General features: G+C 42.6%; 1 protein-coding gene across 1 annotated transcript in view; it reads left to right on the forward strand.

Annotated features, from left to right (window-relative positions):
* Positions 1–603: 603 nt before the first annotated feature.
* Positions 604–23103, forward strand: part of RPS6KC1 (ribosomal protein S6 kinase C1) — a 518969-nt gene continuing 496469 nt past the window's right edge. Inside the window, exon 1 of the mRNA XM_086927875.1 lies at positions 604–818. Coding sequence (XP_086784001.1) covers positions 711–818 — 108 coding nt within the window. The 5' untranslated portion in view covers positions 604–710. The remainder of the gene's footprint in view (positions 819–23103) is intronic.

Consider the following 23103-nt stretch of genomic DNA (forward strand, 5'->3'; position numbering starts at 1 on the left):
GCACTTTAAGCTCTGATCATGCTACCTGTTCAATGGTGAGTAAGGTTTGCTTGAGAGTAGCATGACTGCACATTTTGTCAACTGTGTACGCCAGCATTTTGTTACAGAAATGTGTTTATTATGCCTGCAGGCTACGTCCTCTACTGGAACAGCCACTAAAATCATTCCGTTTCAAAATGGCCGCTGCATTTACTTTGTTATTCTTAAAGACAAATAACATAGAATTATCACCTTCATAAATTGTTCCCAGGGGAGCGTTCGTGTAACAAGGTTTGCTTGCGCGATTGTAAATGAACGAGCCAATTAGAAACACGTTACTTGTGTTTGTTTGGAAACGATTCGTGTTTTAGTCATTTAAAAAAAATGTATAGTACATTCAATGGATTTGTATAAAAAAGTTTATAAGAGATAAGCGACGTACTAGTACTGGCTAACATTAGTGTAGTCGGATAGCTAATACAATGTCATTCTATTTTTGACAGCATCCCCAGAGGGCAGTTGTGTTGGAGATGTGACTAGTCTAACATGGCCGCCAGAGCTTCCCATTACATCTCATCAGCTGGCACTAGCCTGTCCTTAGGTACACTTGTGACTGTATGGGTCTAGTAACCCGGAAGTGTAAACGCAGCTGTGGGACACGGCTGTGGTGGAGGCTGCTCAGTGACAGCCCGGGGCGGTTCTGATGGTGTCTCTGGGGCCACCAGGCCAGCATGATCGCCCGCAGAGGCAGCAGCGGCGGGGAACTTGGTCGCTTCTACACTGTCACTGAGCCCAAGAGACATCAGCGGGGTTACACCGTGTACAAAGTGACCGCCAGGGTAAGTGTCAGCCCCTCGGTGAGCATAGGACTGAACACAGCTTACTGTATCAGTCAGATAGGTACAACGCTGCATAAAGCACTGCACTGCAAAAGCAGTGCACTGTTCACTCGTGCTGCACAGTCAATGACTTCACGCAGGGTTAATTGTATCAAAGCAAGGCTAGTATCTCTGTTCAACTCAATACTGCACATCCTACTACAGACAACCGTTTATTTACAGTCTGCTGCAGGCAACACTGCACAGCCCAGTTCGCACAGAACTGCATGTCCATTCAGCTGTTCGCACTACTGCGCGCCGTGGACATAAACACATAGCACAAAGCACACGTTGCTGCACACAACACTCCCATGCGTGTAACTCAGCACAGCTCACTGCACACAACACATCCAGCTATATACAGCTCCAATGGCTGTACTCATCGATGCCTATCACATTTGTATTTGCATTTGTGTATTCATATAGCACGAACATACACCAGTTCCACATTGCCTTTAATGAGTTAATCCTAGGTTTATTGTTATCAAACTATCATACCAATGCGGATTTAAGCCACGTATTTAAAGTAAAGTCTAGCAGGATCTGAGCAGATTGTTTTATGAGCGAACGTTAAAGAGGAGAGTGTTACGGTGCGCTGCACAAATCCTGCTGCTGAGGAAGCCCTCCCTCCTAGAGAGGAACACTTATTTTTTGGAATTTGTACGTGCCATTGATCAGCTGATTTTAAGGCACGGCGATGATCCTTGCAAATAAACTTTGGTGCAAAAATGATTGCTTGCCAGAATATAAGACTTTGTGCAGTAGGCGCAATACAATTTTAAGAGGTAGAGGCAGGTAGAGAAGGATGGTAAGCGTTTGAGTATTGTGAGTTTGTCTATAAGCCTACTATCATTTCGGCTGTCGCATTCTGGACTAATTGAAATTTCTCTTTCAAGGCATAAGGAAGTTATAAGTAGTTGTAATAATCAAGCAGTGATGAAATGAAATCATTCATGATCTTACATTATGGAGAAATGAGATTAGGTAAATAACCTCTGGAAGCATGCTCGGGTAGAAAGTCAGGAGGCATCTTTGTTTTTCCCCAAGTGGGTTCACTCAATAGAAAGTTGTCTTATTAAAATATGATTAGCTGGAATATTGCTGGTATCATGGCCCAGATCAAACTGGACCACTGGTAGTCATTTATAAAATCGTATATTATGTTACCACTGGAGACTTGGACTACAGCTGATCTTACGTTTTATGGTTTTGATTGTAATCATTTGCCTGGTGTTTCATCCAGTTCTGGGAGGGGAAAAGGAGGACTTCCTACTTGGTCATAGCGAATAGTCTTTCATCTCCTTTTGCGGTAGGTCAAGGTGTTCCTCAAGACTCTATACTTGCACCCACATTGTTCAATCTCTTTTTAGAACCACTGGGAAATCTCCTAAGCAAATCCGGTATCTACTATCACCTCTATGCAGACGACACTCAAATCTACCTTAAGGTTGCCTCCACTCACGATCTCTCCATCCTAAGCTCTACTCTCGACTCCATTCAAAACTGGATGTCAACTAATCAACTGATTCTGAATTCCTCCTCCTCTCCTCCTCACTTTCTCCTCCCCCGGTTCAGTCATGGATGGATCAGATGAATCTACTTAACAATAAACCCATTATTGTCGACAGCTCAAAATCCCTTGGTGTCATACTCAACAAAAAACTCAATCTAATCTCCTACATCAATTCCATTGCAAAGTCTGCTTCATACCAACTGCGCCTTCTTTGGGGCAGGACCTTAAAACCCTGGTCCAATCGCTGGTCCTCTCCAGACTGGACTACTGCAGTTCTGGCCTCCCCAAATCCCACTTGTCCCCCCTTAAATCTGTTCTCCATTCAGCTTCATTTATGGGGCCAAAAGAAGTGACCACATCACACTCATGTTATCCACCCTCTGCTGGCTTCCCATCGAGGCAAGATCTATCTACAAGACTGCCTGTATCACCCACAAAGCCTTGCACTCCTCCTCTCCTAGCTACCTGGCGAATAAACTGAAACTCTATGGAGGCTCTAGACCAGCACGTCATGCGGCAAATTTACTGCTTGAACCTCCCACTTTCAAGAAGGAAAGATTGATGGCCCAATCCTTTTCAGGCAACACGGTGAGAATCTGAAACTCACTTCCGCCTCAGCTCCGGACCACCACCTCCTCCCAGGCCTTCAAAACCGACCTCAAAATTCTCCTCCTTCGAAGACCCTTCCAAATTTAATTCACGCCCTCTCTATTATCTGATGGAAGACCTTCTATTATAGAAAATTCTATTCTCCTTGACTATGAAAGTGCCTTCCCAGTGTGTTCTTGTGGTTTGAGTGTCTGCCATTTATTGCAGTATTATCCTTCTACTTGTGTTTGGTACTCTTTTGTAACATGCACACGTCACTTTTCTCTTGTAACACACTGTTTGCTACCTCTTACATTTTGTTTGCTTTAGATACTTGCACAAGTGCCACCATTGCCTACGTAACGTTTGTTCTTGTGTTTGAGTATCTGGCTATTATGCAGTACTATACCTCTACGTGTACTTTGTACGCTTTTGTATGCTGCACACATGTCACCTTTTCCTCCTGTAATGTACCCTTTAGCAACCTCTTGTATTTGTTTGCTCACGATTGTCAATTTTGCCTCATGTAACTTAACGTTTGCTTTTGTAATTTGTTCACTTGTAATTTTCTCCTCATGTATCAGTACTGTTCCTGTTGTGAAGCGCTCCGACACCTTCGGGTAAAGTCAGCGCTATATAAAAACGCATAAATAAATAAATAGGTTCAGATTTTCGTTGAAATGTCACGTTACACCAATTGCTTCTGGTCATGAAGAGATTCAAATATTTTAGTTAAATGGGAATGCAAATTTCACTGGTGCAAAAGAAATTTTCATAACAACGATTTTTGTTCAGGTAATCACATTTTGGTTCTTTGTTCACTATTGTTAACATCCATGTTTCTTGCGAGGAGTCTTACCTGGCCTCTAATTTGATAGTTGGGGGTGAGTTTCATGCCAACAATGGATAAAAATCATTGCCTTCAGCCCTTGAAATTGACCTAGGGAAGATAATCATATTTTACTACCCATAGATTTAATGGGCTTAGCGCTATACAACCATCTCATTGTGCGCAACTTGGAAAGTGTACATGCAATTGTATGCAGTAGTGATGAGCAAACTCACACGTTTACTAGGCAAGTATGCTCTAAAATGTTTGTTTATATCTTGATTTCTATGTGTTTGGGAAATTTCATCCTTGAAGTGGGTGTCAGGACGAGTTGCTGTAGTGACAACAACCCTCTAATAGTTAATATTTAGTTACCAGTAGTTAGGTTACTATCAGTTATTTACCAAGGGGAAACTCATGTTTTTAAATTAAGTCCGAAGGTTTAAGACTCAATTGTAAACTTCCATATCGCAGCACTTTTTTTATCTAGTCATTTACCATGCTTTATTCATGCTTATTATCAGAGTATTCACCTGAGGATATTGTAGGTTCCTTTATTAATTTAAGGGACTCCATTAAGAATCTGCTTATTAGGCCTGTTAAGAAGGATCATAGTGATACCCCTAAATGGTTCAATTCCCTAGCTAAGTGTACAGTCACAATGAGATGGAAGGCTTTGTCCATGTCTGGAATTATCCAGTTGCATGACACAGTGATTCTTTGGGCATAGGCAGAGCCTGTGTCCCTCTTCTGTGAAGAGGTGCGCAGACTCCATAAATGTCCTATGGATTCCACGTGGTACAAATTCAGCTTTCCACTACAAAAGATGTGGAAATGGAACCTAATGGGTCATGAATGTTTAGTTTTGATTTTGGGAAAGCAATTCAAAATCAGTTTCTTGATTGACTAATGCAATAACCGTCATTAACATCTGCTGTATGACTACCAAACTTTAATAAAAAGATGTTTTAAAAAAATGACATGAAATGATGAAACTTGACAGTCGTAGGCTGGCTCGTATGCTACATCATATTATTATTATATGTAATCCTGTCCTGTAAAACCCACCACACAGCCCTAGCCACAGTTGGACTTCCATGATTGGAGGCAAATGATCTGCCGAAAGGTGTACCCGGACACTGAAACAATCTCACCTTTTAGTCTCATTTTTTTTTTAAAACGGTTTTTATTGCAGACTTATGACATACAGGTTACATATATTTAGGTATAGTCCTCCTGCTATCAGCGCCCCTCAACTTTCGTTGACTTTCGTACACGGCCTTTAAGCCCACAACCCGGAGGTCGGGCGGCGTCATGCAACATAACTCAGATCCCAGTAGTGCAGTAACAGTTGCAGCCGTTTCGGTGATAATTCCCTTTTCCGCTTTTATTTTTCTCCCCCCTCGGACCCTCCCCCCCCACATTGGCTCAATAATCTAACTCCCCTCCCACCCATCCCACCCCCCCCACAAGTCCCTCCACCTACGCCTGAGCCCTAGGTCAGCCTGCATGTATGAGTGTAGTCAGGAGTCGTTACATGTCTAAGTAAGAGATGAATCCTGTGTGTTGTCTGGGGCTGTAGCACCCAGGTTGGGAGAGCTCTCAGTGTCCAGAGATGTGCCGTCACGTAAAGCTTGCACAAGCGCTTCCCATGCAGCTGCTGCATCTATCGCTTTATCATCCGCTTTGCGGCGAGCCAATTGATATCGAAGTGTGCTCTCACAGGCTGCCCATATCAGGAACTCACTAACCCATCGCCTGTAGCTAGGGCCCGTTCTCGACTTCCAGTTCCTTGTTATTTCTCTTTTGGTCAAGAGAAGGCCCATATATATATATAAATGTACTTGTGATCTTATTTTTGGGCGTGTGAGGGAACCAGTGCAATATACTAATGGCCTTATCGTATTGTTACTCTCTGTCCGTTATTTCGTTAAGTGTCTCGCCAATCTCGTGCCAGTATTCACGCAGGTGAGGGCAATCCCATAGCATGTGGCCCAGTTCCACTCTCCCCACAATGCATCTAGGGCAGGCCGCGTCAGTTACCCCGAAATACTTCCCAATTTTACCAGGTGTTAGATAGGCTCTATGGAGAACATAAAAGTGTATTAGCTGGAAGCGTGCATTTCTCGTGCTCTTTGGCGCTCGCCGCACTATTTGTGTCCAAGTCGTATCGGGGATCTCCGTTTCGAGATCCGATTCCCATTTAGCTTTCAATACTGTCAGGGGCTGTAAAGTCTCCCGTAACATCCTCGAGTAGAGGCACGTCACCGCTTTATAAGTGCCTGCTTCCATCATGGTATATTGGCAGGCCATGGATGTCGTGGGTTCCAAGAGCCCTTCCTTCCAGTGTGCCTGTATGGCCCTGGTCACCGCGGCGTGCAGCAGATATCCTCCCCTCGGCAGGTCGAAACGGTCTTGTAAGGTTTGGTATGGTATTAGCACACCATCTTCGTACAGGTCGCCAAGCATTTGCAGTCCCGCGTCCTCCCAGATCTGTAATCGCGACCAGTCTCCGCCGTGGAAGAGCGCAGTCACCATTCCCAGCAGTACTTCAGACGCGTACGGATGACGCACGCCGCTCGGCGCTGCGAGCGGTTCCAGCAGAGCCTGAACGTTTGCTCTTCCAGGGACAAGTCTCTAGGATAGAGCCTTTGCTGCAGCGTGATATAGCCCAAGATGTGGCGTGGGGTGCCTGCATCCCGCTCCTGTTCCGGGCCTCGGAATGCTCTCGCCACTTCCTGCGTACAGATCTGCAATTGTGCAGCTAAATAGTATAGCTCGAAGTCGGGGACCGCCAGGCCTCCCTCGTCTTTCGGGCGCGTAAGCGTTGCTAATGCTATTCTGCGCCTGCCCGTACCCCAGAGAAACGATGTCAATTGCGATTTCAGTTGTTTGAAAATGGATCCAGGTATCCACACTGGAAGAGTACGGTAGAAGTGAAGAAGGCGCTGTAACACAATCATTTTTAACAGAGAAATGCGGCCAGTCACCGACAGTGGTAGGGTGGCCCAAAAGGACATGTTTCCCTTCAGTGCTCGCATGCAGCGGCCCACGTTGCCCTCCAACATATCTGCTGCAGTGTGGTATACGTGCACTCTGAGGTATTTTAGACAGGTGGGTTCCCACGTAAGCGACGGGCGGTTGTCGGGACGTGCCTCTCCCTGTCGCAGAGGGAACAGGCAGGTCTTGGACCAGTTGACTTTCAGGCCTGAGAGCCTTCCAAAGAGCGAGAGGAGTCTCTCCACACCCTCCAAGGCCTCATCCGCGTTTTCAAGGAATATCAGGAGGTCGTCTACGTACAGCGATATGAACTGCGGGCCTCTCCTACTTACTATGCCCCTATAATGGTTTCCCGTCCTGGTCTCAGCCTCTAAGGGTTCTATTGCCAAAGCGAACAGCAGGGGGGACAGGGAGCATCCCTGTCGAGTACCCCGGCCCACCGGGTACTGGTGTGATCTGAGGGATCCCACATGCACCCTCGCGACTGCCGATGTGTACAGCACTCTCGTCCAGCGGATGTAGCCGTCGCCGAGGCCAAATCGTTGCATGACCTTGTACAGGTACTCCCCCTCCAAGCTATCAAATGCTTTCTCTATATCTACTGATAATACTAGGGGTTTTGTGCTCCTGGTAGTGGATCGTCCAGCAAGCGTATGAGTCTCCGAATATTTATGGTAGTATTGCGCATTGGAATAAATCTGGCCTGGTTGCTATGGACCAACCCAGACATATATTGCAGCAGTCTGGTCACTAGTATGGTGCTCAGGATTTTGTAGTCTGTGGTCAGCATCGACAGTGGCCGATAAGAGGCCGGATTGTGGCTCTCCCTCCCCGGTTTCAGCAGGGGGATTACCAGAGCCTTGCACATGGATTGGGGGAGTCGGCCATTGGACTTGGCCTCATTGTACACCATTTGGAGGCGCGGAGCAAGCAGGTCCAGGTATCTACTGTAAAATTCTATGGGCAAGCCATCCAATCCCGAGGTTTTGTTACGGACCATTTTTAGGTCGAGCGACCTATCTTAATGCGCATGCGCATTGAGCGGGAGCTCGATATAAAGGGGCTTAAATAAGCTTTACCTAGACTGGCGATTGACTGGCGATTTGATGCTGTGCCGGTGCGCTTTTAGGTCAATGCGCAAGCGCATTGACCTAAAATGCGCGTGCACATCATCAAATCGCCAGTCAATCGCCAGCAGCACTCCTCCCCTTCTGCTTCACACCCTCATGCCGCTCTCCCTGCTCCGCCCCCTCCCCTGCCCGCCGTGTCACATTTCTCCTCCCCCCTCCCCACAGCAATGCCCTCCGCCGGCCGTACTTTCACTTTGACGGCCACAGGCCGTCTCTCGTGTTTCTCCAAGAACATCCACATTATATTAGAGACTAGGCATCTTACTTCCTTTTGAGTTTGTTAGTTTCTCTAGAAATAGTGACATTTCTAGGGTTCTGTCTTTTTGGAAAACATATTTTCTTCTTTCTTGCTTGTATGGTGAATCATTTCACTGCTGGTAACTGAGAATCGAAAGACAGCCGGCATCTGACTGCACATTATAGAAGGATTTCCAGTTTGACATTGGTGCACGTTCAGGATCATGCTCTGTCTCTCTGTGCTCTAAAGGTTTATCCAGGTCACAGCTCTCCCTTCACACTCGTGGAGCCCAAACATATCTCAATCTCACTCAATGTTCGTCTGCTCTACTCCTCACTTAGGGGTACAGAGGCTGTTATGCTACATGGCTATCAGACGTGACACGGGTTTGGAGCTACATTTCGGCGTCGCTCAGTCATTACCAGTTAAACCACAGAGGCAGAATAAGGCAGAACGGATAAATGTAACAACGTTCTGTGACAAAGTCTAGAAAACACAGAAGCCACAATTCAGCAAACCTCCCACGTGGACTCAGCAGGGTCACAGAGTGGGACTGTCCTGTCTCACAGACCAATGGAAGAGAGGCAGATCAAATTCCACATTTAGATAGCTGTCTTGCAAATACTGACAAGTAGCTTATACATCTGTTTATTACTGGACTACATCTGAATTGCCAGGTGGTGTTTATTCTAGCATTCATGGATTTTGTAATTCAGATGAGTTATGACTTTAAATTGCTGTACAACTACGGGGAATGTATGTTAATTTAATTTTTGTAAAGAAAATAAATAAAAACAAGCATTGACAAAGTCAACATGTCTGTCTTTCACAAACTTGTGCGATTTTTTTAATTGCAAGTTTAACCCACAAGATAAAGAGGAAATAAGAAAACATGCAGCCACACAACCACCACATGCTTACAATAAAAACACATTTAAAAACTAACTGCTGTGGCCCTTTTAATAGTGATTTTTTTTTTAAATAACAAGTCTCTCAGGTGCGCCATACATTTTAAAATCATTATTTGTGAAGGCGAGAAGAACAAATCACTGCTTGATCAAGCACTCAAACTGTGGGCAGGTACAATGTGACATTGTTACTTATATACTTTATAATAGCAAAGTTCAGAAGAAGGTAAAAAATAAATCACCATATAGCTTGGCACCCAAAGTGCAGGTGAAAATAAATGCTTGTATTTAAAGTTAATATAAAAAAAGTAACTACAACACACTTTGAGCCAGATGTGTCAGTGAAGACAAATGAATTGCTTTAAGTGGATGTGAACAATGTGCACACGCGTTATGCAATAACTCAAAGTGATGGGAGTAACTGGTTAGAATGGACTGACCCATGTTGTAGGTGGAACCAAAATGTCTCTCTCTCCCTCGCCTCTCTCTCCCCTCTGTCCTTCGCTCTCGTCCTCCCCCTCTCTTCTTCCCCTCCCTCTCTCCCTCTACCCTCTCTCCTTTTCCCTCTCTCCCTTTCCCTCACTTCCCTCTCACTCTCCCCCTTTCCCTCTCTTCCCTCTCCTCTCTCCCCGTCTCCGTCTCTCTCCACCTCTCTCTCTCCTCTCTCCCCCTCTCTCTCCTCTCTCCATCTCTTTACCCTCCCTCTCCCTGCTCTCCTTTTTCTCCCTCTCCCCATCTCCCCCTCTGCCTGCTCTCCTCTCTCTCTCCCTCTCTCCCTCCCCTCTCTCTCCCCTCCGTCCTTCGCTCTCTTCCTCCTCCTCTCTTCTTCCCCTCCCTCTCTCCCTCTACCCTCTCTCCTTTTCCCTCTCTCCCTTTCCCTCACTTCCCTCTCTCCCTTTCCCTCTCTTCCCTCTCCTCTCTCTCCGTCTCTCTCTCCCCCTCTCTTTCTCCTCTCTCCCCCTCTCTCTCTCCCCCTCTCTCTCTCCTCTCTCCATCCTCTCCCTCTCCCTGCTCTCCTTTTTTCCCTCTCACCATCTCCCACTCAGCACCACCACATCACCACTCAGTACCACAACAGCACCACTCTGCACCACCACAGCACCACTCTGCACCACCACAGCACCACTCTGCACCACTCAGCATCACTCAGCGCAACCACAGCATCACTCAGCGCAACCACAGCATCACTCAGCGCAACCACAGCATCACTCAGCGCAACCACAGCATCACTCAGCGCAACCACCGCATCACTCAGCGCAACCACAGCATCACTCAGCCCTACCACAGCATCACTCAGCGTAACCACAGCATCACTCAGCGCAACCACAGCATCACTCAGCGCAACCACAGCATCACTCAGCGCAACCACAGCATCACTCAGCGCAAACTACAGCATCACTCAGCGCAAACCACAGCATCACTCAGCGCAACCACAGCATCACTCAGCATCACCACTTCAAATCAAATATGTTCTCTCAATGTTTCAAGCTTAATTACAAATGTCAAAAAAGATGTTAATATTTCACTTCTGTTCTTGGATTTTCGTCACAATAAAATACACTGAACATAATCTTCACTAAAGTTATTTACAAAAGTTTAAGCTATTGCCATTATAAATTACAATCACTTTTATTTAAGTAATAATTATTTAAAAAAGTTAAAAGCCATTGTTATTTGTAATATCAATACATCTAAGTCACGTAAATACAAAACATGTTGCATTACAAATGCTATAGGTGTCACATTTGCGAAAGTTATAACTATTGGCATTGTAAATGACAAAGCTATTAATTTAGATATTTTAAAAAACAACACATAAATAAAAAAAAAGTCATTTATAAGACCAATAGCTCAAACTTTCCTAATGCGAGACCTATTGCATTTCCAATGCTTGTTTTTTACTGCGCTCCTGATCTCCCCTATGTTGATATCCTTGCCCAAGGAATCGGCCTGCTCCTGATCCAATTGTGGCAACTGGAGCCCCCCAATCACCTTTAGTCTCATGATACACATCATATAACCAGGCTTTCTATTGTTTTGTAAAGTTGTATTCCCATGTTTACTTTCTGTTCTTAGTGATGTACTGATTGCTGCATTATGTCCTTTTGTGAATGTGCCTACCAGAGTAGAACAGAGAACCCAATATTATTTGGTCTTTAAAAAAAGAGAGTCCAAAATAGATCTATAGGCTCCATTCATTAATCAAGAGTGTCTTGAACTCAGCCTGTAGAAGTGAGTTTCCTAGTTCATGCTCCTCTTCTGTGAAAATCCCTGTATTTTAAAAGGGTAATCATAAAGATGCCTTCTGCTGCAAACCACTATCTAAGAGACTCTGTAGTGAAAGTCGTCGGCAGAGCGGTGTTGCAAAAACTTCCAGCTTGGGTGGAGGATCATAATTCTGTCAGGCGTACAGTATGGGTACAGAGAAGGAGTAGGGACCACGGAGCAATGCTTAAACTTGCATTCTATTATTAGCAAGTATAGAGTAGTGCTAGAAAGCTCGGTTCATTTAGCTTTTATGGACCTAATTAGCGCGTTTGATCACATGAACAGGTTGAAACTTTGGGAGATCCTAATTCAAATTGGTATTGATATTTCTCTTTTTTTCGTATTTCTCAGCTATGATTAGATTTAATTTATGCTGATTACGTGACTTAATACAAAAAATCTCAGTGAAGCTCAGTAAACAAAAGTTAAGGGTCTGTATGTGGTTGAGAGCGCTCTACAGCCAGACTGGCAGCCCCGTATGTTTATGTGCGCATTACATGACTAAGTTCACCATGAAAAGGTCACAGGTTCAGTTCAGTCCGCCATATTGCCATGGTTATAATCATTTTAACTGTATTCAGAAGCCCCAGTCCTTTGTTTAGGCGATGGATGTGAGGCTTTTTGGGGAAAAAAATTCTGCTTAGACTTTGATGCTGCACCAGAAGTGTTCAAAGGAGCATCGATTACTGATCTGTCTCTGATTATGGCTTCCCTAATTGGTAGGCCTTTATGGTTATCTGCTCATTTTCTAATGGTGAAGTTAGGAACACCGCCTGGATGCAATAACAGAAAATTCCAGCAACGTGCCCAAATACTGGTCTGTCACGGGAATTTAGTTCAAATGTTTTAAACCACATCCTTAATTACATGGACAAAGCTTCTTGGAAAATAATTCAGTTTTGCTTTCTTAACAATTGTCAATGTATTTATATACTGCTTAATACCCCAGACAAGGCGTCAAAGTGCTTTTCGGTGATAGCACGCTACCCAGGAACCCAGGTGTATTAGTGGTGGATTAGTAGTGTGAAATATAAATTGTTATTGGGAGTGGTAGACTGTCAGGTGTACACTCCGCAGGATCCGCATGCAGCAACAATGCTCCACCTCTGGACCCTCCGAACACCCTGAAGTATAAACACAGGGTGCTCAGACGATACGGTGAGGGAAAAAACCCAGAAAGAACAAAGAGAAGAAGGAAGGGGCAGCAGGGAAAAAGAAACTGTAAAACAAATGTACAAAGGTTAATACAATACTTAAACCTACACTCATGAATTCTCACTAGGTCAATAACCCCTGAATTCACCTGTAGTACATGGACTCTACGCCACCCTATTGCTGTGTCTCCCGTCTTCCTTCCATCCTGCTCAACACAAAAGAAGGTATTAGCAACAACCCATAGTACTCCATTATCTAAAAGCCGTTGTTGTTGATATCCACATACCCCATTGTACATATATGTGCTTGTAATTAGTTCCAAAGAATTTGCGAAAATGCACCAGGACTAAATGAGCACCCCTGTGCTCAACAGAAAAGCAAAGAGATCCACTCCGTTGTGAAATGAAAGCACAAATGTTTTCCTTCCTTCCAATGAGTACAAAAAGATAACCAAACACGGCAGTGCGCAGTTCCTTCACTACAGCACTCCGCTTTGGTATTTGTAAATCCACCAGTTCCGAATGAGGTAGCCCCAAACCAATGCTTCGTGACGGTAGTGCGGAGGTCCCAAACTCCCCCCTGCACTCCGCCACTTGAATGGCCAATATACAGTCCTATACCACACACGCCCAGGAATCCTCCAAAAACGTGTGCATAGCAAAATAGAAACTCTTTAAATAATCCCTTGCAGCCGCGAGGCAAAACAAACACCCAGCGTTGTTCCGACTTGGAAGAAAACGCCAATACAAAGTAGCTGAAGGGAACGCGCCAGCCAGCGCATTCAAACGTTACCAGGATACAGGCTCTCGACTTTCCTAGCTGGAAACCACACGGCCGCTCTGAACCCTCGGAGCAGAGGAGCAGCCGCAGCCTCCAAACACAGGAATCACTAGCACCGAACGGCAGACTCCGCCCGGTGATATCCTGTAATCCCGCTGGGGATTCTGGGAAAAGTAGTCTTTGCCAGAGAGTGCAGGGAAACGTAGTCTTTTGGGCAGGCGCGCCAGTCTACACCCTGACATAGACATGCGAGTCTGGTAGTTGTATGAATATGATAAAGGATGGTTAGAGGAAATAATGCATATTTTTATTCATAAATAGCATGCATTTGTACAAAGAAATAAATGTAAAAAAAGAAATGATGAGTAAAACAAGTCCAATCCACTTAGATGAGTTCCAACACCACCATCTACATCCAGCTGCACAATTTAACCACTGCTTTTAGGCCTTCTGCACCATTCCAACATGTTTGCATTTGTCTGTCTGTTGCAAAGAGGAGAAACACCATGTGCTAAAGAGTGAAACTATGCCTAGAATAGGTAGTGAGAATTGATTCTGCAAGTTGATATCTTTGCTGTGGGAGAATGAGCAAGCTCAAATATTCTTCTTCATCATTAGATGTAGTTTGCGAGGTGCCCCTGGAGACGTTTTGCACTTTGAACAGGACATACCTACAGCACACAGGGAAACTCTATAAAGATACATTTTTTTTAATGAAAATAGAATATAGACTTCTAAACTCATTGGGCTTGGCGTAATGCACACGCAGCTTAGGGGATGTTATTTTGCCTCACCTCCCTGTTTACAACAGCCTTCTAATCTACCATTTTGGGGAACTGTTTACAGCCGGAACCCTGAATTTCCATTATCTACTATAAAGAAGGCCACAGTATCTAACTGAGATAGAAGAAGAGTCACAAGTACGTTATAAGAATACTATTTGGGATTTCTACATATTTTGAAAACCAAATGTTAAATTTTTTGTAAGACATGGAAATTTTAGGGGTTGGTAGCACTCCAATCGATGAGACATAGGCCAGAAAGCGAAATTAGCCAGTGGCTCTTTCAAAGAACCATCCTCCGTCTTTTTATACTACTTGTAACACTGAAGCAGCGTTTTGCATAAAAGAGCAATCTGCAAATGTGGTGGCTGGGCTGATTTTTGATCCCAATCCAACCCTTCTCTGTTGGAAGATTGGTGCTTCACAGCCCACTGACAGATGCTGAGGGCTGCACCAGGCACCGCCCTCGTCACCATACAATGCACATAGAACATAGCCTGGTTCTACACAGCATTCTCTTCTGTACACTGCGTAGTGATGCAAGGCTGACAGTGTCCTTCGTACATGCATCCTAGCACTGCAAATCCCACATTGACGGTTTTGTTATGCTAGTGTCAAAGAAACTTTGAGAAGTTGTATACTAAGTGTACACAACCCAGTATCAGATTTTGTAATGATTCCGAGACTGATTGGAAACAGCTTAAGTGCATCTAGTAAAGATTCCATCAGTGACTCGATTTAAAACATAGCCTAGGTTTGACTGTTTCTGTACTACCTCTCAATATTTATAAATTAAAGACGCAAAACGTCTGCTATGTTAGGAGCGCTCCTGTTTGGTGAGAGGCTGTAGTGAACAAGTATTCACGTTTCAATAAATTTGTTGCAGAATTAACGGCTAAAAAATGGTGAACCCCTTAACATCTGAGCAGGCTGCTTTAGAACATCAGGTTGGATAATTCCTACCTTGAAATCTGAAACAGAGTACTAAACTGATGATATAATAGGGACACAAACAAAAGGAAGGTGCAGTCCTTAATAAAATATTGGGAATGATTTGAGAACAGCGATGACCGACTTGGAAATTCGGAAACCAATGGACTGCACCTAGCAGTACCAAATGTCCAAAGTTGAGGTTGCCGAATAATATGGCGCCATGATATGGTATGAAGCGAGCCAAGCCAAAACAAACACTTGGGAATATGTTTGAATGTTTTTTTAAATAGAAAGTATGCTTGCAAGATTGAACCAGATTGGCATTAAACCCATAAGTGACTTAGTGAAGCTCCGCCCCTATTTTTCTGGTATAGGCTGGTATCCACCCCAGAATTATTGGTGTATGCTGCCGCTTTCCAAGAGATTTGCGCCCTGCATTCCATGCATAAAATTGGTTGGACAAAACACGTCAAAAGCCTCCTGTCACACATAGGTCTAGTGGGACACGATATCGGTTCTCCACCACCCCTCACTAAAAGTCAGATTAAAATCCTCTATTGGGAAGTGGTTGAGCACTCTGCCGTTTAAGCCAGCAATCGAGGGAGACTGACCAAGGAACTTAACAATATTAAGTGTAACCGCACCCTTGAAAATTACCTCAATATTATTAAAGTGCCGGCCGATAGAAAATTATATATTCAGTTCAGATTTGGCAGCCAGCATTCTGCCTATTAATTCATTTAGAAAGTCATGACTGTCTAACAAAGCATTACCAAAGGGCTGTCCCTCTCCACAAGAATCTATTGCTCACTTCCTTTTTGCATGCAAAGCATGCACTAAACCCAGGAGTAGATGGCTCTCTCCTGTTTGTAGAGAACTTGGCACTCGAGAGCACGGAGTGGCTCTGCGTATACTGTAATGTGATGCAAGACCTCTATTTGTGTCTGCTATTGCAAAATACCTGGGAATTTCATGGGCAATCAGAAGAAGGGCGTTGAATCCTTCCCGGCCTAACCCTATGATCAGCATTCGTGTCTAAATCCTTATTAAAATAATGCTGCCATATTTGACAGTAAATTTGGAAGAGCAAGCAATATTGTTTAGCATTCTTTTAAGTTTTTTTTCTTTTGTAAAAAATGTTTAAATTGTTTTTAATGTTTTGTATTGTATAAACAGATGAGTGATCCATCTCCTCGATATATCCATCATTGCCATGAATCCATGTTGGAAATGCTGTGTTATTATAACAACTAATGTAACATAGAGCACTTAAAACATCTCCGCAAGAACGTGGCTCATATAGGAAATGTATCTGCAAGTTTGCCTCTATTTTAGCATCAGGATGGTTTGTACCTATGAGGATAATGAGATCCATATACCTCCCGTAGTTTAATTTCATGTCTATTTCTATCCTCGCGAGTGTTTACATTTAATGCTACCTTTTAAAATTGTACAACTTTTATTATTGAAGTGCATCCTTTGATGTATATTGGCATATACTTAATTCATCCTCTGAATCTGTGTCTTTTCTGGTGAACTTTACCTAAATAAAGATTTGATGATGATTGAACCAGATTGGTCAAGTAATGGTCAAGTAATAGATGCTTTTGGTTATGAAAACAATCAGTGATGTACTTCTGTCTGGCATGGCCAAAAATGAATCTTAGAATATTTGTTACAATAAGCTGCAGGATGTTCACAATTGCAGATAATACACATGCTAGAGAAACAGGTTTCTCTTTTAAGTTACTGAAGACAGATTTGAAGCCAGCTAGTTTGGATATCCACTCCTGGCAGGAAAACACACCTTGCTTAATTCTGATTGAGTTAATGAGGAGCCACTAGTGAGTGGATGTGGCATCTCTTCAGTAAGATGTAATTACTAAACTATTAAATAACACGCAAAACAGGGGTCCAGGTTCAGAAAGACATCATCATATATGAATAGAGAAAGTAAGGACTATCGAAAAAGTCTATTTTCTGGCAGTCTATTATGACTTATTTTCAGCGGTTCTCTTTTGTCTTGAGGAGGCCTTGAAGTTGCCTAGGTCTAAAACGGGTGGACAAACAAAAGAGGTAGCAATAGCATCAAGAAATTAATCAAAGAAATATGCTAATCAAGTGAAATTTACCAACAAATTATTTGTTGTTGTCAATAATTCTTCAGTTTTAGCAATTAAGATATACATGTGGAATGAACTGTGTAATGCTCGAAAAACATTAGGAACACTAAACAGCTCTGTAACTTTTTAATGTGTAGGTATGTTATGATGAAAATAAATTGTTGATGTAATAAGTGATAAACCAATATATGATACTCTGGTCTGTGTCTTAAAGAAATTGCTAGATAAAATTGTGTTCTATTCAAATGTAGGGATAAACGCTTAATATTGACTTGCATAGTGTATGGCTAATAGAGCGCTATACTCTTAAATAATACAATTTCACCCCTAACAGGAAAAATATGTACATTACTCAAACATCTAGAAGCAAGAACTATTGGATTGGGAAATTGACACAATCTTTTAGTACCAGAGAGCCCTTCAGTGGAGAAATAACCAGAGTACTTTGGATGTACTAGGCTCTTGAAGGACAATTACTAAATCCTGCCAGCACAAGGGAGTCCTTGATTGGAAAATTGCTACATTTGAGGTCCAGGGACCTTGTCAATGGGCGTCATACCAGCAAGAAAGTGCTGTTTTATACAGCTAGCCCTTAATCTTCAGTGACGCGAGAAGGCAATAGCAGCAGGGGTCTACGACACCATTCTATTCTATCATTTTGCAGATGTCAGTGAATGGCTCACTTCTCTGAACGCTTAGTGGATATGAACATCGTAATACGGTACGTGTTCTTGCATTATTTCTGTATTTTCTTGGATTGTATAGTGACACTATTCTGTTGTGGATTGTTTATTGACTGGGGTGGTCAAGTGTGAAGGAGTTGATACAAACCACAGCAAACGCTCTAGGTTTGTGCTGTACCTCGTTTGAGTGTCAGGGGAACTGAACCAGCCATTGAATGTTGGGGCAGCATCCTCCACATTTGTTGTCAAGACAGTGTCTGGGAGTCTGATGCTGAGAAACAGCTGGGAAAAGAAGGGAAACAGTCATCAAAGACATCCCTACGACCCAACTACCTAACCGCCTCTTACATCACAGTTAACTGAGATACAGCAAAGAATAGTGGGATCAGCGATTTCAAGAATAACAGCTATGTGAAGAACGTGCAAAGACGCAGGAAGGCTGCAATGATTTGAGACACCAATAGATATCTCGTTGCAAAGACAGCAACATAATTGTGTTGCATAATAAAAAAATATGTTGCAACATCATTTTTTACACCCAGTTATATATAATGGACATGCTGCGCATTTGAAGGGTGGTAGTAGCATTGAATAGTCTGGCCTCTCCTCATCCAGTTCTCTACCAAGGTTCCTTGAGGAAATGCGAAAAAAATGTGAAGTCTGAGCAGTTAACATAGGTGTGGAACTATGACCAATCAAGGCGTTCTGCAATTCCAGCACCACCACTGCCACCAAGCATGGAGATGGTTTGTGTGTCATGCAGAGATCCTGTATGTAGGCATCTGGTTCCACAAACACCACAGCTTGTCTGTGTTAGAAACTCCGTACCTGATCTAGAGACCCAGCTGAACTCCATCAATTAAAGAAGAATTGTCTTCAGCAGAGAAATTGCAGAGGGTTTTGTCTTAATGGGATTCGTCAGCTGAGAACATTTATACTCATACTTATGTGGTAGCAAATAGACCCCTAAAGAATCTCACCCTAGGTTGAAGGTTGTAGCATCAGGAAATGGAGTTGGAGTATAAGGATAGTAAATATGAAAACTTTGTGTCAAATGGGGAACATGTTCTGAGGTATGAATTGTAAGGAAGTGCTTTTTAGGCCATTCGCTTTCAAGTGAACTCTGCATTCCGTGCAATGTAATCAAACACATGCGCCAAATATGGCTTGCACTTCATGTTTGGATGCGTCAAGGCTAGGTGAGCATTGTTTGTGAAATCGGTTGGGCAATTAGGATTCAGTATCAACAAATGTAGTACTGGATAGATCCTTCACTGATATGATAGGCTCAACCATAGAGATACTGTGGTTATCATGTTTGCAATACCAAAAACAAACCATAAATGTGGCGAATGGGTTGGACTGGCCTATGTTTTTCAAATTGTAAATGGATTGTATCCTTATTGGAATATTGTAGATACCAATTTCCTTGTTTTCAAATATGACTGTTAATGATCAAGCACTTTGTCATCTGATGCCCCTACTTCAGTGTGGGAAGTTACAGACAAAGCAACCTTGTTGGATTCCATCAGTAACTGCAAAAGAAAAGAAACATTTTAACAATGTAAGTGTTGAATTGTTGTGAGAAATCTCTACAAGTGAAGATAATAATGTCTAGTTACTTTGTGTGAAGCTCTAATAAACAAGCACAGATATTTTTTGATGACTTGATTTGCTATCTCTCGGCCTGATCACCAGTTTGGGGATAGAATGCTATTGAGAATAGTATTTGCAGACTTTACAGTAATCTCTAGAAGCACACTTTCGTCAAGAGGAGGGCTGAATGATGTGGAGGCTGGAACCCCTGAAATGGTGTGACAATAGGTACCAGTAAGCACCTTCTCCAATCAATCCTGTTGCCACAGTTGCAAGCACAGAGAAGAGGGTCAGATGACTGGTTTCCCATGAAATTTAGGCCATGCTAAGTAAAGGAGATCCGCCAACAGCGAAGGTACTCATGCAGGATTTGTCAGCAGTGGGATTCATCTTGATCGACAGTGTGTCTGTTTACCAGACAGTCCAAGTCCACACCACACACACACACATCTCTAGACAATGGTAGACTACTTCACAACCATTGTAAGTTACTAATTGATTGTATGAAGTTTGTATGTTACTGTTATCGAGTAAACTTCTTTTGACTTCTTATTTTAATCGATGTCTGCCTACTTTCTTGCTTTGGTTCCATAAACTGTATTTAGTGTAAAAACGAAAACATGAACATCAACCTCATTCTTGAACCCAAATACCATTGCATTTTGTTCATGCCATTTTCTCAGTGCTTTCAAAAGTCGATTTAGTGTTTAGTTTTATTTTGAGTTATTGTGCTATGTACCCAGCGTCTTTCCTGGTGAATATATGTTTATAGAGAATTTGGTGTGCATAAAGTGCCATGGGTTTTTAAAAAAAAAAAAGGAAAGCATGAATTGTGTCTTAAATGAACAGTTTAGTGAAATATGCAGTTCATACATACATACATAACTGTCCTCTGCTGCTGTCATAAATAATCAAGGCAACTTTGTTCTTGAAATCCGTTGTTTAATGGACATTTAGGAAAATCACAGAGACGATTAGATGAATGTTAGAACCTCTAATAAAAGTCAGCCATTTTGAATGGAGGGCAAATCTAAGTACACCTCAACCCTTATTTTATACCAAAACGTACCTTTTCTTCAAAATAAATGTTTTGGCATTACAACTCAAAGCGGATGTGCAGTGTCCTTTCTTATTCTTTGTTAACACCAGTAACGTGGATCCATTGTGATATTAGAAAAAGCAGAGAAGCATCTCTGGGGGAACACATCCCAGAGGATTTCTACAGGACGCAAATATAAACAGCCTCCTGCTTAGTTTTTCAGCAGCACAAATTAAACCTGTCATGTATATCACAACTTTCATTCATACGTATAATTTATTTGATATTCCAACTAACAGCTTTCTGTAATTCCCTACATGTAGGTTTAAGACACTGCTTTGAAACTAGTAAATTTCATCTTGTGAATTCACTGTTGACTGGAATCTATATTGATTAAAAACAGGATATGCATAATTTACAAATATATTAATAGAATATTTATTATTTTTGCCTCCTATGTGAGCACTGAATCGTCCTGGACTAACACAAAAAAAGTGGGCTTCCTTAGAAGTTGAGGCAGAAATGTGCATGCATCTGGATAGTGGAGTGTTAGGCTTCTGGATTCTTGCATGTTTGATTTGCTATGCAGTAGGTATCTGTAAATATCTCTATAGTGAAAGATAAACATACTTTAGTTTGGAAATGACAATATTATTTACCCTTAGAGCTGTGTGACTGGGTCACTGCAGGCGTTTCATTCTAGATGAATTAAACTGGGATGACAGGGAGGCAGTACCTTAACGCTACCTAAACAGTGAACCCTGGATAGAAGGGATTGTACTCTTAGGTCCTCTATGTGGCTTGGAAGAGCCACTGGATACCATGTAGAGTTGAGATCCACTGACAGGGAAGGTGAGCAGGCAGGGCAGCATAGGGAACCACTGAAAACGCTACATCAAGAGAAAGGAAAAAAATCAAAAGAGAGACCATGTTTTCCAGACTAAGAACATGCTGATTTCTATATCTCACAACTTCACAACCTAGACCACACCTTGGACTATGCTCTCCCCCAACATCATAGGTTATAAAAAGAGGGTTAGCACGGACCCGAACGCACTTGAGAGTGTTGGCCCTCCTTACCAACCCCACTGATGGGACACAGTAGAACCGTGAAGGGAGGCACCAGGGCTGACCAAAGATATAAATCAGCTGTTGGAGCTGGTTCTTGGTTCTCTTACAGTGAAGTCACCGGATGGCTAAACCACAAAACTTTCTAGAGAACCACCACTCTTGACTATTGAGCGAGAACTTGAGAATGTAAGCTGAAACCTAATGACATTAAAGACTGTTCTTTATTATGTCACAGTACGTATCCTTGTGCAAGGGAAAAATAATTATCTTGTTCTTTTATTGATGTCTTTACATCTAGAGTAGTTAAAGACACATTAGACTGATTAGATGCTAATAAAGTGATCTGGATAAAAACATCAATAGGCAGCATTATGTTGTGAGAGGATCAAATGAAACAGATTTTGAAATTTGAAAATGCATGTCTGAACCGTAGCATTGTTCAAAATATAATTTGTAGTCATTTCATACACACACTAAAATTGCCTTAATTCACAAAACCGTTTTTGCGTTATAAATTATCTATAATATGTATGTGAAAATGCTAGGGTGTACAATATGGAGTTTCCAAGAAGTGTCCACAGTAGAGTACTAACAGTTGAGACTGTCGCAATAAAAGTAACATGTACCTGAAGCCAGTCTCATTTTAGAAAATGCATAGCATCACATAAGCAAGATGGCTTTTAGCCTTTTACTTACTTCTAATCTTTTTGTTGCTAAAAAGTCAGGTGGGTGGTAGGACTGTATGATACGTTCCTCAGGTTCAAAAGCCTTTTTCGACAACCATATTTAGGTTAGTGAATGCCTTATTATGAACGGGATTGCTAGATGTGGTTGCTCATACAATCATGATTATTTATACGTTTTCTCTGAAATAAGACTGATCTTCACTTTATGTAATTTCCAAATAACATGCATGGTAAGAATGCAAGAAGTAGAATGGTTTGCCAGGAAGCGTTGGCAACAATATTCGTGAAGAGTTACCTGACTCAATGAAGAGAGGCTAGTTTCTTTGCACATACTTCTTCTCATAGAAGATTAAAGTTGGTCTACTAGATGTGACCATATTCCATTCCCTAATCTATTACTTACTTATGCCCACTACACATCCCAGGACAGGCCCTCAACCAGGACTCTCCAGCCACCTCTGTCCTGGGCTTTTTCAGTCTGATTCCAGGTGTAACCCATCTCATGCAGTCAGCCTCAAGGCCTTAGTGCCAGGTGTTACTTAGCCTTCCTCTTTTACTTTTGTCGTGCGGTTTCCAGGTCAGAGCTTGCCCGGTGGGAGGGTGTGACCTATCCTGCTCCAACGTCTTTCCATTATTTCTTCATGAGGAGGGATCCATTATTTCTTCATGAGGAGGGAGTTGGAGAGTCTGTTGCCATAGGTTGTTGTTACTGATGGTGTTTGGTCACCGAATTTGGATGATTTTCCTCAGGCGGGAGTTAATGAAGGTCTGGACTTTGTTGTTGGTAGTCACTGTTGTCCTCCAAGTTCCTGCTTCTAAAGAATGACGGTTTTTACATTGCTGTTAAAAAAACGGATCTTGGTTTGTAGCATTAGGTCCTTGAAGCCCCAGATCTTCTTTAGCTCAATGAAGGCAGCCCTTGCT

Source organism: Lissotriton vulgaris, chromosome 6 (genome assembly GCF_964263255.1).
Source record: "Lissotriton vulgaris chromosome 6, aLisVul1.2, whole genome shotgun sequence".
Lineage (NCBI taxonomy): Eukaryota > Metazoa > Chordata > Amphibia > Caudata > Salamandridae > Lissotriton > Lissotriton vulgaris.